This window comes from Pteronotus mesoamericanus, unplaced genomic scaffold (assembly GCF_021234165.1).
Source record: "Pteronotus mesoamericanus isolate MK-2021 breed Mesoamerican mustached bat unplaced genomic scaffold, CSHL_Meso_final scaffold_54, whole genome shotgun sequence".
NCBI lineage: Eukaryota > Metazoa > Chordata > Mammalia > Chiroptera > Mormoopidae > Pteronotus > Pteronotus mesoamericanus.
In genome coordinates this window covers 2,901,536-2,914,974 of record NW_026555321.1, presented here as the reverse complement: position 1 = coordinate 2,914,974, position 13,439 = coordinate 2,901,536, and the positions used below count along the sequence as shown (strand labels likewise).

General features: G+C 37.5%; 1 protein-coding gene across 12 annotated transcripts in view; it reads right to left on the bottom strand.

Annotated features, from left to right (window-relative positions):
• Window positions 1-13,439, bottom strand: part of LRRFIP2 (LRR binding FLII interacting protein 2) — a 103,550-nt gene that overhangs the window by 74,325 nt on the left and 15,786 nt on the right. For 11 of the 12 annotated variants that reach the window (XM_054594879.1, XM_054594883.1, XM_054594881.1 and 8 more), the window contains exon 2: window positions 12,234-12,379. In XM_054594879.1, coding sequence (XP_054450854.1) covers window positions 12,234-12,323 — 90 coding nt within the window. In that variant the 5' untranslated portion in view covers window positions 12,324-12,379. The remainder of the gene's footprint in view (window positions 1-12,233; window positions 12,380-13,439) is intronic. The other variant, XM_054594880.1, reaches the window with a different exon arrangement.

The window sequence follows — 13,439 nt, the reverse complement described above, 5'->3', positions numbered from 1 at the left end:
GCTATTTGAATTTTTTAAATCCAAATTCCTATAAATCACAGGAATGGTGAAGATTACAACAGCAATTATACCAAATATTTTTTCAGTAACAAGACAAAAATCTAAATCTTAGGGTTCAATATTTCTCCTTCAACTCTGGTTCGAGGGACAAAGCAAGGAACAGAGAGACTGAGAGTAGTAACACTGGCCATCACAGAGCCACGGCCAGGCGGGGCACCGGGGCAAGGGGCAGACAGCTCGGACAGAGTGCTGCCCCAGCCACACCTCCCAGCCTCCTCAGCCTTCCTTCCAGTGAGTAAATGGGGGAAGAAAATGGAGGGAGGTCTACCCTTGATGGGAACTGGCTAAAATCATGCACTTATGTCAGTAGAAGAAATCCCTAATGACTACAGGATAACTTGGATTTACTCTTTCAAAGGATGTGTCTAACAAAAGCAGTAAGAGGGAGAATTTTGATTTTTTTTAACAACTGGGTAGAAATGGAAAGAAAAACATTCACTTTTTATAATTCTGAAAAAAATAACATATATTTCATAATATTTTTAAATTTTTGTGTACCATCACTGAAGAGCTAAAGGTATTTTATGCCCTGGCCACTGTGGCTGTTGGTTGGAGCACTGTCCCATCCACTGATAGGCTGCGGGTGTGACTCCCAGTCAGGGTACATATTAGGTTGTGGGTTCCAGGAGGGTACGGAGGCAACCGACTGATGTTTCTCTCTCACATCAATGATTCTCTCTCTCTAAAGTCAATAAATATATCCTTGGTGAGGACTTTAAACAAATAAAAGATTTATTTGTTTTTTAGACAGGGAGAAGGGAGGGAGAAAGAGAGGGAAGAAGGTATCGATGTGCAAGACAATTGGTTGCCTCTCACATACCCACAACCAGGGACCTGGCCCTCAACCCAGACATGTGCCCTGACTGGGAATCGAACCAGCGACCTTTCAGTTTGTGGGACAATGCCCAACCCACTGAGCCACAGCAGGAGGCAGAAAAAGTTCTTTTAAATAAGAGTAATTCTGCCTCTTATGGAGTTACTTTTTCAAAAAAATTCAACTTGCCCACAACAATCTGAACCAAACACATGCAATGATCAAAAAAGTATCAGAATTAAGAAAGACTTGAAACCTGACTTCGAAATCTTAGATATCTTTAAGGTGCAGCCTGAGGAGTGATTTTCTTCAACTCCATACTTTCTCCCTAGACAATCTCATCCACACTCTTGGTTTGAGTTACCTTTACATGCTGACAAGTCTCAAAGATTATCTTCAGCCAAGATGCCTCCTTCGACTTCTTGATCTATATCCCCAAAACTGCCTCTTCAAAATCTCCACTTAGATGCCTCAAAGGCACCTTAACACATGCCAGCATAAACTGATCGTCTTCCTCCCCAAACCTTCTCCCCACTCTCTTCACCCAGATATACAAGCCAAAACTGAGCCAGGCTGAAGACTGAATGCATTTAAAGTACTTAGAACAGTGGCTGGTACTTAACAAGAGTTCCGTAACGTTAGGTATTATTTCTGCTAATCGTTGAATTCTCAATACTCTTTCAGCCAAAAGCTTGTCGGTCTTCTCTCTGACTGGAAAGCTTCCCACCATCCGGCAGCTCCCTTTCCCCTAAATAATTCCACTCATCCTTCATGACTCAGTTGAAAGGATGCTTCCTCAGGGAAGCCTTCCCAAAGTCTGGGTTCCCCTGTCACACACTCTGTAAAAAAAACCGTTTACAGTTTACTCAAAGCACTTAACACAGTTGTAAATAACTATAATCCTACGTTTCCTCCATTCTAGGAAAGCCACTGATGATGACACACACTGACAACCACAGCTTCCCATTTCAGAAGTCGCCATACTAAATGTACACATTAATTCTGAAGGAAAAAGGGAGCTGAAAATTGAAAAACTAGTGCATTAGGGAATTACTTGTTTAGTGTCTACTATCTTCTCTAGAATCTAAGCTACATAAGGGAAATGACCGTGTTATTTCCTGTCCATTCCATATCCTCTGTACCTAAAACAGCATCTGTGAAGAGCAGATGCTCAATAAACATTTACTGAACAAATGACATTCAAAAGTCCTATTATGTTAAAACCCTATTCTCAAATGAAAGATGATATTAGTGTTCTTAATTGTTGCTGATTGTAATAATTCTCTGCATTTTAGAAAGCTGCTAGCCTTGTGGTAAATTTTTTATCCTTAATTTGCCATGGCCTAAAAATTAATAAATTACTCAAATAAAGTAACAAAGTAACTATGAGAGCATCAGCTCTATCAAGCGATTACAATTACCATTCCATTAAACAGTAACAATGGACAGTATCTTTTTTTTTTTTCTTTTCTTATGAAAAGGAAAGGAACTATTTACTCAAAAGTTATACAGGTTCAGAATAATGGTGGAATTCTGTTTTTAAGTTCCAAAGTGCTTTAAAACTAAGCACCCATAAACACACAGCACTGCCTCCCCTTTGGACAGTATCATTTAAACTACGCACAATTCTTCCCTTTGTACCCTTCTCAGGCTGCTAATCCATAATCAAAAAACACATATTTTTGTTTCTCATTACTAGATGCCTAGGGCTGAGCTGCTATCACCTCTTCAGACAAAATGAAATCTAACCAAGTGTCCATTAACAAATACATGGACAAACAAGATGTAGTATATATATATACAATGAAATATTATTCAGCCATATAAAGGAATGAAGCCATTTGAAAGAGAGGGGAAAGTAATGAAGTTCTGATACATGCTCGAATGTGGACAGACCTTGAAGACATGATGCTAAGTGAAGTAAGCCAGACAAAAAAGGACAGATACTGTAAAATTCCACTTATGTGAAATATCTAGAAGAGTCAAATGCAAGAGACAAAAAGCAGATTAAAGTTACCAGGGGCTGGGAAAGGGAAGTGGGAAGTTATTGCTTAATGGTAACATAATTTCTGTGTGGGGTAATAAAAAGATTTTAGAAAGAGACAGTGGTGATGGTTACACAACAAAGTGAGTGTAATTAATTCTACTAAATTATAGACTTAAAAATAGTTAAATGGCAAATTTTTATACGTATTTTAACAAATTTAAAAAATTAATAATTTAACATGCCAAAAACCATTGGTGGATTTGAATTACATACTTCAAATGGGTGAATTATGTTCTGTGAATTATTAAAGCTATTTTAAAAAATGAAATGCCACACTTCTAGAAGCCACAAACGTTAAACAGCTATAGAGCTTTCTTTCTTCCTTATTCTTACAGTAGGTTTAAGCACTGAATATGTACACATGTAAATTATGCTCTACATAAAAATCTCTGAACACTATTTGCTAGACTCCAATGTCTATAAAAAGATTATTGACTCCTATGCCTATCACTGATTCTTTAGATTTAAGAGAACTGTGTATTATGAGCATGAATTTTCTTTCGATCCTGGACCTTGAAAGAAATCACAGAATTTTAGAGCTGTAAGGACTCTCAGATCATCAGAACAAAAATTAAGCAAAAGAGATCCAAGATGGTAGCAGAGTGGGTAGAAGTTACATTCGCCTCCTCCCAGGGCCAAAATGGAATTACAAATAAAATATAGAACAATCAACCTGAATAACCAACTGAAGGCTAGCTGAACAGAAGTCTTACAACCAACGATTTACAGAAGCCACATCAAGACTGGTAGGAAGGACAGAGACATGAAAAGGACTGGGGCCCACTCCCACAGGCAGTAGCTTAGAACCTGGGGGGATATCTCAGCTGCAAAGGTTCCCCTTAGGAGCAAAAGGTCTCAACTCCATGCTGGGATCCCCAACCCAGAGCACCAGAGCCAGGAAGAGGAACTCACATAACATCTGGCTGTGAAAATTGGCAGGGATTCTGTCTGCCAGGGAGAGAGAGACAGGAGTTAGCTACAGACCCATGCACCCTCATAAAGGGCCCATACACGAAATCTCCTTTGTCGTCACTCAACCTGGGCTCCAGGAGGAGGAGGGGCAAAGTGGAGTAGAGTCATGGGAGGAGAGACTGGGGTTTGTGGATCCAGGAAGAGAGTTGAATGGACAACCGCCAGGATCCCTATGCTGAGTCCTTCTCCCACACAATGGACACCGTTTCTCTTGGGTGGAGCACCGCCCTCCATAGGGCATCAGCCTAGGGGAACACAATAGCCCAATCCTCCGGACTCCTTGATAACCCACCCTGTGGAACTCCCACCCTGCTGAGGAATCAACTGCCTGGGTCCAGGGTATAGAGGTCCGGGCAGACTCAGAGGATGTCAATGACTCAGTTGTGCGGCTCTAAGAGGGGCCTTGCTGTGAGTCTGACCAGCACCTCTCCCATAGGAAACTCCAGCGGCCCCACCCTCCAGACTCCCAGCAGCCCCACCTTCCCAACTCCTGGCAGACCAGCCTGCCAAGATGAAGCACTCCGGGAGGTCTAGGCAGAATCCAGGACAGACTGAGCTGTGTAACTCTGGGCCGAGGGCCTCTCCCCTCACCGTCACCCAAGCCTGACCAATGCCTCCCACTCACCAGAGAGTCACTAGCCTCACCCTCCAGATTCCTGACAGCCCTTCCTTGCCCAGGGTGGACTCTCCAAAGGACCCAGGCACTACCTGGGACAGATTGAGTTGTATGACTCTAGGAGAGGGGCCATTTTTCCCTAAAGATTCCATAAAAAAACTTCTGGAACAGATAAAGTAATTCAGTAAAATAGCAGGATACAAAACAAATGTCCAGAAGTAGAGTCCATTTTTATACACCAATAATGAACTATCAGAAAAGGGAACTAAGAAAACAATCCCATTTACAACTGCCTTTAAAAAAATATCTACCAATAAACTTAACCAAAGACATAAAAGACCTATACTCAGAAAATTTTAAGACACTGACAAAAGTAACTGAAGAAGACACAAATGAGTGGAAGCATATACCATGTGCATGGATAGGAAGAATGAACATCATTAAAATGTCCATACTACCCAAAGCAATCTTCAGATTCAACATAATTCCTATCAAAATACCTATGGCATATTTCATAGATCTAGAACAAATATTCCAAAAATTTATATAGAACCACAAAAGACCCCAAATAGCCACAGCAGTCTTGAGAAAGAACAAATTTTGATGAATCACACTACCTGATACCAAGCTATACTAGAAGGTCACAGTAATCCAAACAGCATAGTACTGGCATAAAAACAGACATATATATATAGATCTATGGAATAGAACAAGAGTCCACAAATAAACCCATGCCTATATAGTCAATTAATATTTGACATAGGAGGTAAGAACATACAATGGGGTAAAGACAGTCTCTTCAACAAATAGGTTGGGAAAACTGGACAGATACATTAAAAAAAAAAAAAATGAAACTACATCACCTTCTTCCACCATGTACAAAAATAAACGCAAATGGATTAAAGACTTAAATGTAAGACTCGATTCCATAAAAATTCTAGAAGAAACATAAGCAGTAATGTCTCGGACATTTCTCTTAGTAATATTTTTTCTGATATATCTTCTCAGGCAAAGGAAACCCAAAAAAAAGTAAGCAAATGGGACTACATCAAACTAAAAAGTTTTGCACAGCAAAGGAAATTATCAACAAAATAAAAAGACAACACATTGAATGGGAGAACATATTTGCCAACGATACATATGATAATGGGTTAATATCCAAAATTTATAAAGAACTCATACAACTCAATACTAAAACAAGCAAACAAACAATCCAATTAAAAAATGGGCAAAGGTTCTAAACAGGCACTTGTCTAAAGAGGACGTACAGATGGCCAATAGACATATGAAAAGATGCTCAAAGTCACTAATCATCAGAGAAATAAAAATTAAAACCACAAAGAGATATCACCTCACCTGTCAGAATAGCTATCATCAATAAATCAAAAAACAACAGTGTTGGTGAGGATGTGGAGAAAGGGGAACCCTTAGTGCACTGCTGATGGGAATGGAGACTGATGCAGTCACTATGGAAAACAGAATGGAGGTTCCTCAAAAAATTAAAAATGGAACTGCCTTATGACCCAGAGATTCCACCTCTGGATATATATCTGAAGGAACTCAAAACACTAATTTGAAAGAATATATGCCCTGCTATATTCTTTACAGTGTTATTTACAATAGCCAAGCTATGGAAGCAACCCAAATGCCCATCAATAGATGAGTGGATAAAAAAGCTGTGGTAGTATTTACAATGGGTATTACTTGCCCTTTAAAAGAACAAACTCTTACCATTTGAGACAACATGGATGGGCCTAGAGGTTATTATGCTAAGGGAAATAAGTCAGTCAGCGAAAGACAAATACCACACAATTTCACTTATATGTGGAACCTAAAGAACAATATAAACAACATAACAGAAACAAACTCAGACACAGAGAAAAGGCTGATGGTTGCCAGAAAGAAGGGAGGCTGTGCAACTGGGTGAAAAAGGTGAAGGGCCTGAGAAGTACAGATTGGAAGTTATAAATAGTCATGGGGATGTAAAGTACAGCGTAGGAAAGATAGTCAATAATATTGTAATAACTATGTATGGTGCCCAATGGGAAAATCAGGGGGAATACTTTGCAAAGTATATGACTGGCTAACCACTATGCTATATCACTGAAACTAATACAAAATAACATTGAATGTAAAGTGTAATTTAAAATTTTTTTCAAAATAAAAAAAATTTTTTTTAATCCTCACCCAAGGACATACTTATTGATTTTAGAGAGGGGGGAGGGGAGGGGGAGAGAAAGAGAGAGAGAGAGAGAGAGAGAGAGAGAGAGAGAGAACATCACAGAGGCAGAAACATTGATCTGTTGCCTTGCACCCACCCCAGCTGGGGACTGAACCTGCAAACTAGGCACATGCCCCAACTGGGAATCAAACTCACAATCCTTTGGTTTACAAGATGACACTCCAACCAACTGAGCCACACTGGCCAGGACAAAAATAACAAAAAAAAGAAATTTTAAACTAAAGACATTCTGATAACTTCCTTTTAAAGAGATGTATATAAAACATGTTTTCTTCATAATTTCAACTTTAAAACATAGGAAGCAGTAATATTCCAGGCTTTCATAAAAAAGACTGAAAATCCTTCAAGAGGCTTCAATTTCTTCTCTTAGAACACTCGCCATAACATTCAAACTGACTAAGGTAAGGTGGCGTGACTGGCGTTTATCCCACCTTCATTTTTCTCTTTTTGAGAAGCTAGCTGCCTGTTTGCCTTACATACTGCTGAGTCAGCTCCAAGTCCTGGAGACCCTACAAATGCGTTATGTCCACAATGTCCTGTTCTTAAAAGCCCAGTTCGGCGTCTACAGACTCATGCCTATGGCTTCTTTTATGGAGTCAATCCATCTTCTATTTTTCTCCCTCTTCTGCTGCCTTCTATTTTTCCCAATATCATTGTCTTTTCCAGAGAACCCTGCTTTCTCATGAAGTGCCCGAAGTAAAACAGCTTCATTTTTGTTATTTTTGCCTCCAGTGATATTTCAGACTTAATTTGTTCTAGAACACACTTGTTTGTCTTTCTGGTGATCCAGGGTATACAGAGAGCTCTATTACAACATGGTACTTCCATGAGTCGCTATTTTTCCTATCAACCTTCTTCACTGCCCAACTTTTACATTAGTTGCCTAAGGCTCCCCAGTCCGATATACCACTAAAAGTCAACTCTCCAACTGCATCTCCCCCAAACCTGTGGAACAAACAAAGCCAAGAGAGCAAGAAAGGTAAGCATCGAGATGTGGTCTCTGTGCCACACGGAGGAAGACGAGTTGTCTTGGTCCACATATTAAATATACTGCGACGATTATTCACACACACACAAAAGTCTCATAATGTTTAAAGTAAATTTATGATCTGGTGTTGGGCTGTATCCAGGCCGCGTGCGGCCCGCGGGTCACCGGTTGGCCACCCCTGCCTGGAGGACTTGTCGGTAACTCCTTCCAACACCTGCTCCTCTGAGCTCTTCTGAGACCCGCAACAGCCCTTCCTTCTCCAGCAAAGCAGCAACCTGCCTCTCACAGACATGACGTGATTTCTAAGTCCATCCATATCCCTGCCTTCACTGAGCAGTCTTCAAATTTTCAACATCTTTTAAAAATGCACTCAGGTTCTACAAAATGAAAAGAGCTTTGGAGACCATGGTGAAGATGGTTGCATAACAGTGTGAATGTACTAAAGGCCACAGAATTGTACACTTGAAAATGGTTAATGGTAAATTCATGCTGTGATCTTCACCACAGTTTTTAAAAATGCACCCAGTTCCATACTTTAGTGTGCAAACTATCGAGTTTGAGGAACATATTCATGCCTTTTGTTTCTTTTCCTCCTCATTCCCTCTAGCTGCCTGATTTGGGACCAACTGAGAAGCATGGAAACCTGAGCAGATAGGAAGTAGGAGAAAAAAGAGGTTACTTTTCTTTATTTACTCATGGCATTCCTTGTCTACTTCAAAAAACAATCTGAAGTGAGAAAAGATAAATTAGAAAAGAGAAAAAAATTAACTTAAAAAAAGAATAAGCTCTTTGTCTTTTTAAATTGTTATGTGGATTGTGTTAGTTTTTGTTATTTCTAAATTAAAGCAATTGTTTTTTGTAAGAGATGATCCTACTATAGAAAATAAGGATTAGGGACTATATGTGAATGCCAAGCATCCAATGTATGAATGGGCAATTAAGTGAGTTTCTACATAGTAATAAACTATCAGGAAGAGAAATTAAGAAAACAATCCCATTTATACGTACATTGAAAAAGAATAAAATACCTAGGGATAAATTTAAACAAGGAAGTGAAAGACTTATACATTGAAAACTGTAAGACAGACACTGATACAAGAAATTGAAGACACAAATAAATGGAAAGATATTTCATGTTATGGACTGAAAGAACTAATATTGCTAAAACATCTGTACTACCCAAAGCAATCCTAAGATTCAATGCAAATTCTACTAAAGTACCAATGGCATTTTTCACAGAAATAGAACAAACCATTCTAAAATTTGTATGGAAACACAAAAGACCCCAAATAGCCAAAGCCATCTTGAAAAAGAACAACAAAGTTAGAGGTATCATGTTCCCTGATTTTTAACTATATTACAAAGTTGTACTAAATAAAACAGTTTAGTACTGGCATAAAAAGAGACACATAAATCAACAGAACAGAGGGCCCAGAAATAAGTACACACATACAGGGTAGGGCAAAAGTAGGTTTACGGTTGTTCATATGGAAAAGAATACAATAATTAACAAATAATAATACAAGAATAAACTCTGCATTTCACTTACTCACAGATGTAAACCTACTTTTGCCTCACCTGGTATATGGTCAATTAATTTACAACAAGAAGCCAAGAATACACAATGGGTAAAGAACAGTCACTTTAATAAATTGTGTTGGGAAAACAGGATAGCAACATGCAAAAGAATAAAATCCAACCATTATCTTACACCATACACAAAAATCAACTCAAAATGGATTAAAGACTTAAATGCAAGACCTAAAACCATAAAATTCCTAGAAGAAAATAAAAGCAGTAAGCTCCTTGCTATCAAACTTGGTGATGATTTTTTTGGTTTGGCACCAAAAGCAAAGGCAACAAAAGCAAAATCAAAAAAGTGGACTACATCAAACAAAAAAGCTTCTGCACAGCAAAGGAAACCACCAACAAAATGAAAAGACAACCTATGGAATGGGAGAAAATATTTGCAAATCATGTATCTGATAAGTGGCTAACATCCAAAATATATAAAGAACTCATACAACTCAAAAAACAAACAATCCAATTAAAAATTGGGCAAAGGATCTGAATAAACATTTTTCCAAAGAAGACATACTAATGGCCAACAGATATATGAAAAGGTGTTCAACATCACTACTCATCAGGAAAATGCAAATCAATACCACAATGAGATATCACTTCACATCTTTTAGAATGGCCATCATCAAGACGACAAGAAATAACAGGTGGTGGCAAGGACATGGAGAAAAGAGAACTATTGTGAACAACTGGTAGAGATAAAAATTGGTGCAGCCACTATAGAAAACAATACACAGGTTCCTCAAATAATTAAAAACAGAACTCTCTGGCCAGGTAGCTCAGTTGGTTGAAGCATTACCTGGTATATCAAAAGGCTGCAGGTTCGATTCCTGGTAAGGGCATATATTTAGGCTGCAGGTTTGATCCTCAGTCTGGGTGCATATGGAAGGCAACTGATTGGTGTTTCCCTCTCACATCATTCTCTCTCTCTCCCTCTCTCTCTCTCTCTCTCTCTCTCTCTCTTCCCCCCCTCCTTCTTCTTCTTCTCTCTCCCCCACACCCTCTCTCTAAAATCAATAAAAATATATCCTCGAGTGAGGAAGGAGAATGAGTGAATGAAAGAAAAGAAAACATAACAGAATTCCCATGTGGTCCAGCAATTTCATTTCTGAGTATTTAACTGATGGAAACAAAACACTAACTCGATTAGATATCTATACCCCTATATTCATTGCAGCATTACTTAAAATAGCCAAGATATGGAAACAACATTTCTGACATTTCTCTCTCAGCCTCATCTGTTTCCTCATCTGTAAATATGACTAATAATAATACCTATTCTACCTCATAAGGTTATTATGAGAACCAAGATATGAAAGTTCTTTCAAAACCATGAAAAGTTACAGAAAAACAAGCTATTAATGAAGGAGTTGGAAAGATTCAGAAACAGCATAGCAGAGTGAGTGGTTTAATGCTCAGTGTTTGAAGCCAGAGTTCATTTGTCTGAATCTACGCTCTGCTATTTCCTAGCTATGTGACCTTAGGGAAGTTGCCTAACTTTTCTGTGCAATTGTTTCTTCATCTGTAAAATGAAGATAATAATAAAACCAATCTCAGAATTGTGTGAGGATTAAATTAATTAATGCATTTTAAATACTTAAAATAGTGTTTGTCACATAGTAAGTACTTAAGTGTTGGATGTTAGAATGCTATGCAATTTTGTAAATGAAGCAACATACCCTAAAAAGGAATTCAAATATTTAATGACAGTACAAAAATAGCCTAGAAGATACTAGTATTTTCTCTCCTTACAGAAATCTGGGTATATCCCTCCAATTTTGGAAGTAAACATTTTGAGTAGTTTCAATTTTCAACTAAAAACTACATGGCTTCCAAAACACTTCATTCATGCAAATACTTAAAACTGTTGCACAGTAATAGCTATTTTATTTCATTTTTAAATATCCTTTACCTTTTTATCTAAAAATATCTCACTGTTTGAATTTTGTTAAAGTAATATAAGTTTTGTCATCAGTTTTTAGATTACTTTTCTTTGCCTCAAATATCCTCCTACAAAATTTGACTTCTAATTCAAAAGCTAACTGAGTAGGTTACAAGAGGAAAAATGTCACAATGAGCTGGGCCAGAAAAGACTGTGTAATATGTCAAAAGGAAACAGCACTAGTTCTAAATGAATTATTTACTAAGAATAACAAAGAGGAAGTGATGAGGGAATAATTTTCACAAAAATAAAAAGATTTAATAATACAGTGCTCTAAGCAATTCTTGTATCAGATTATTTTATGGTCAGGTCTGCAGCTACAGATAGAGCCTGAAACAAAGTTGGCACCTCACTAAGAAATCACTGCTAGGAGTTATCTTAAATTTCCAATGTACAACAGGAAATGCTGCCAGTGATTCAACAGGTAGCACCCCTTTCCTTTTTTTTTCTGAGTTGTCAACAAACTAAAGAAAAATGCTCCAAAAGGCCTTTTACTAGCTAAAAGTTAAACATAAAAATTCCATTGCAATATTTTAAAAAACAGCTAAGACACTGAATCTAAGCAGATACCAAATAAGGACTGTTTCTGTCACCATTTACACAGTGTCTCTTGGAATATATTAACTGTATATAGCCCACTGAGCATTATAATGTGGCTATCATATCTTCATGATCCTAAGTACCTTAAATTTCAATGCTGAAGACTAATTATAAATTTCAATATATGAGGACAAATACCTGGAACTCAAGTAATCCACAAAAATAAAATGAAAAATTAATTTGAAATGAGTGAACAGATATCCAAGAGACAGTAACTGTATTTTATTCTAATACAATATTTTAGAAGTCAAATATTTAGAAGTAAACATTCTGAAGCCAACACAGCGAATGAATGCCCGCTCTTACCCCAGCATTTTTACAACATTCTCATCTGTACATGTCAGTGTTGAGAGGGGGTTTTCCATACACACCTCTCTGGCAATGTTACTCAAAGCTTCATCTTCTGCAGAAAATCGGTCTTTCACAGGCGTTCTTTTCCTTCCAGAGCCAGGAGTCCCCATCTTGTCTTCTTGATCTTCTTTTAACTCTGAAAAATGATTTCAGTCTATTTTCAGCCCTGAAATAAAAAGAAACAATAATTTAGTGCCTTTAATGTACAAAATTTACTCGATTCAGGCAAAATAAAACAAAATCAATCAATCTACTCTTCCAAAAAAGTTTTCTCCAATGAAAATTCCAGCCATTCTCACTTTTCTGGCACCATTTCTTATTTCCCATAGGACTAGCTTATAATGTTTGTCCATCAGAATGAAGATTGATGAGTGTATTTCTCTGCTATAGGAAACATATCTGAATATAAGTAAGAAATGGACTCACTTAAATGGAAAAAGACAAAAAGAAAAAAAATGAATGTCCAGAAACAGTAGCTGATAAATCCAAGTTACAAATCAAGATAATTTCTGAAAAGCACAGAACAATTTTCTCATTAGTCTCCCATCTTTCTCATCCTCAGCATAATTTTAAAGATCATTCATCACTTACTTAATAGTAACAGTGTACAAATATTAGTCACCTATTGAGAAAAAAGCAGCATGCAATACAAAGTTCCTTTTCACACTACAGTGACAAGCTAACATACTGTGGTATCATCCAGTAATTGTCCTTCAGCCAGCTTTCCAAGGACACAATGAAAGACATTTCACAGAAGCAGGAGACAAAAACATAGGCATTTTCTAATTCTAGACACATAAAAATAATTACAAGAGAAAAAGAAAAGATTTGGCTGGAAGTATATGAAACAGTAGTTTTGTTAGGAAGATAGGATTATGGATGCATTTTCCTTCCTTCTTGATTCTCTAAAATTTCAATAGCACTGGGAAAAGATATATGCATTTAAAAAATAAATAAAAACATTCAAATCTAAGGCTCTAAGAATAAACTGACCCCAAGGTGTTTCACACCCAAATTAGGCACAATATACTATTTGGCTGAGACACTCTATCTGAAGCCACTGCTGGTAGTAGGTACTCTTCTGAGTATATTTCTTTCTCCTCTTTCCCCAGAATCCATTTTACTTCTTTCTCAACTAACACTGCCTTAGACCTTAGACCTGCCAGGATATTCCTTGCATACATATTTACATAAAGAATTATCTTTTCTTAAAAATGTCTCAAAAC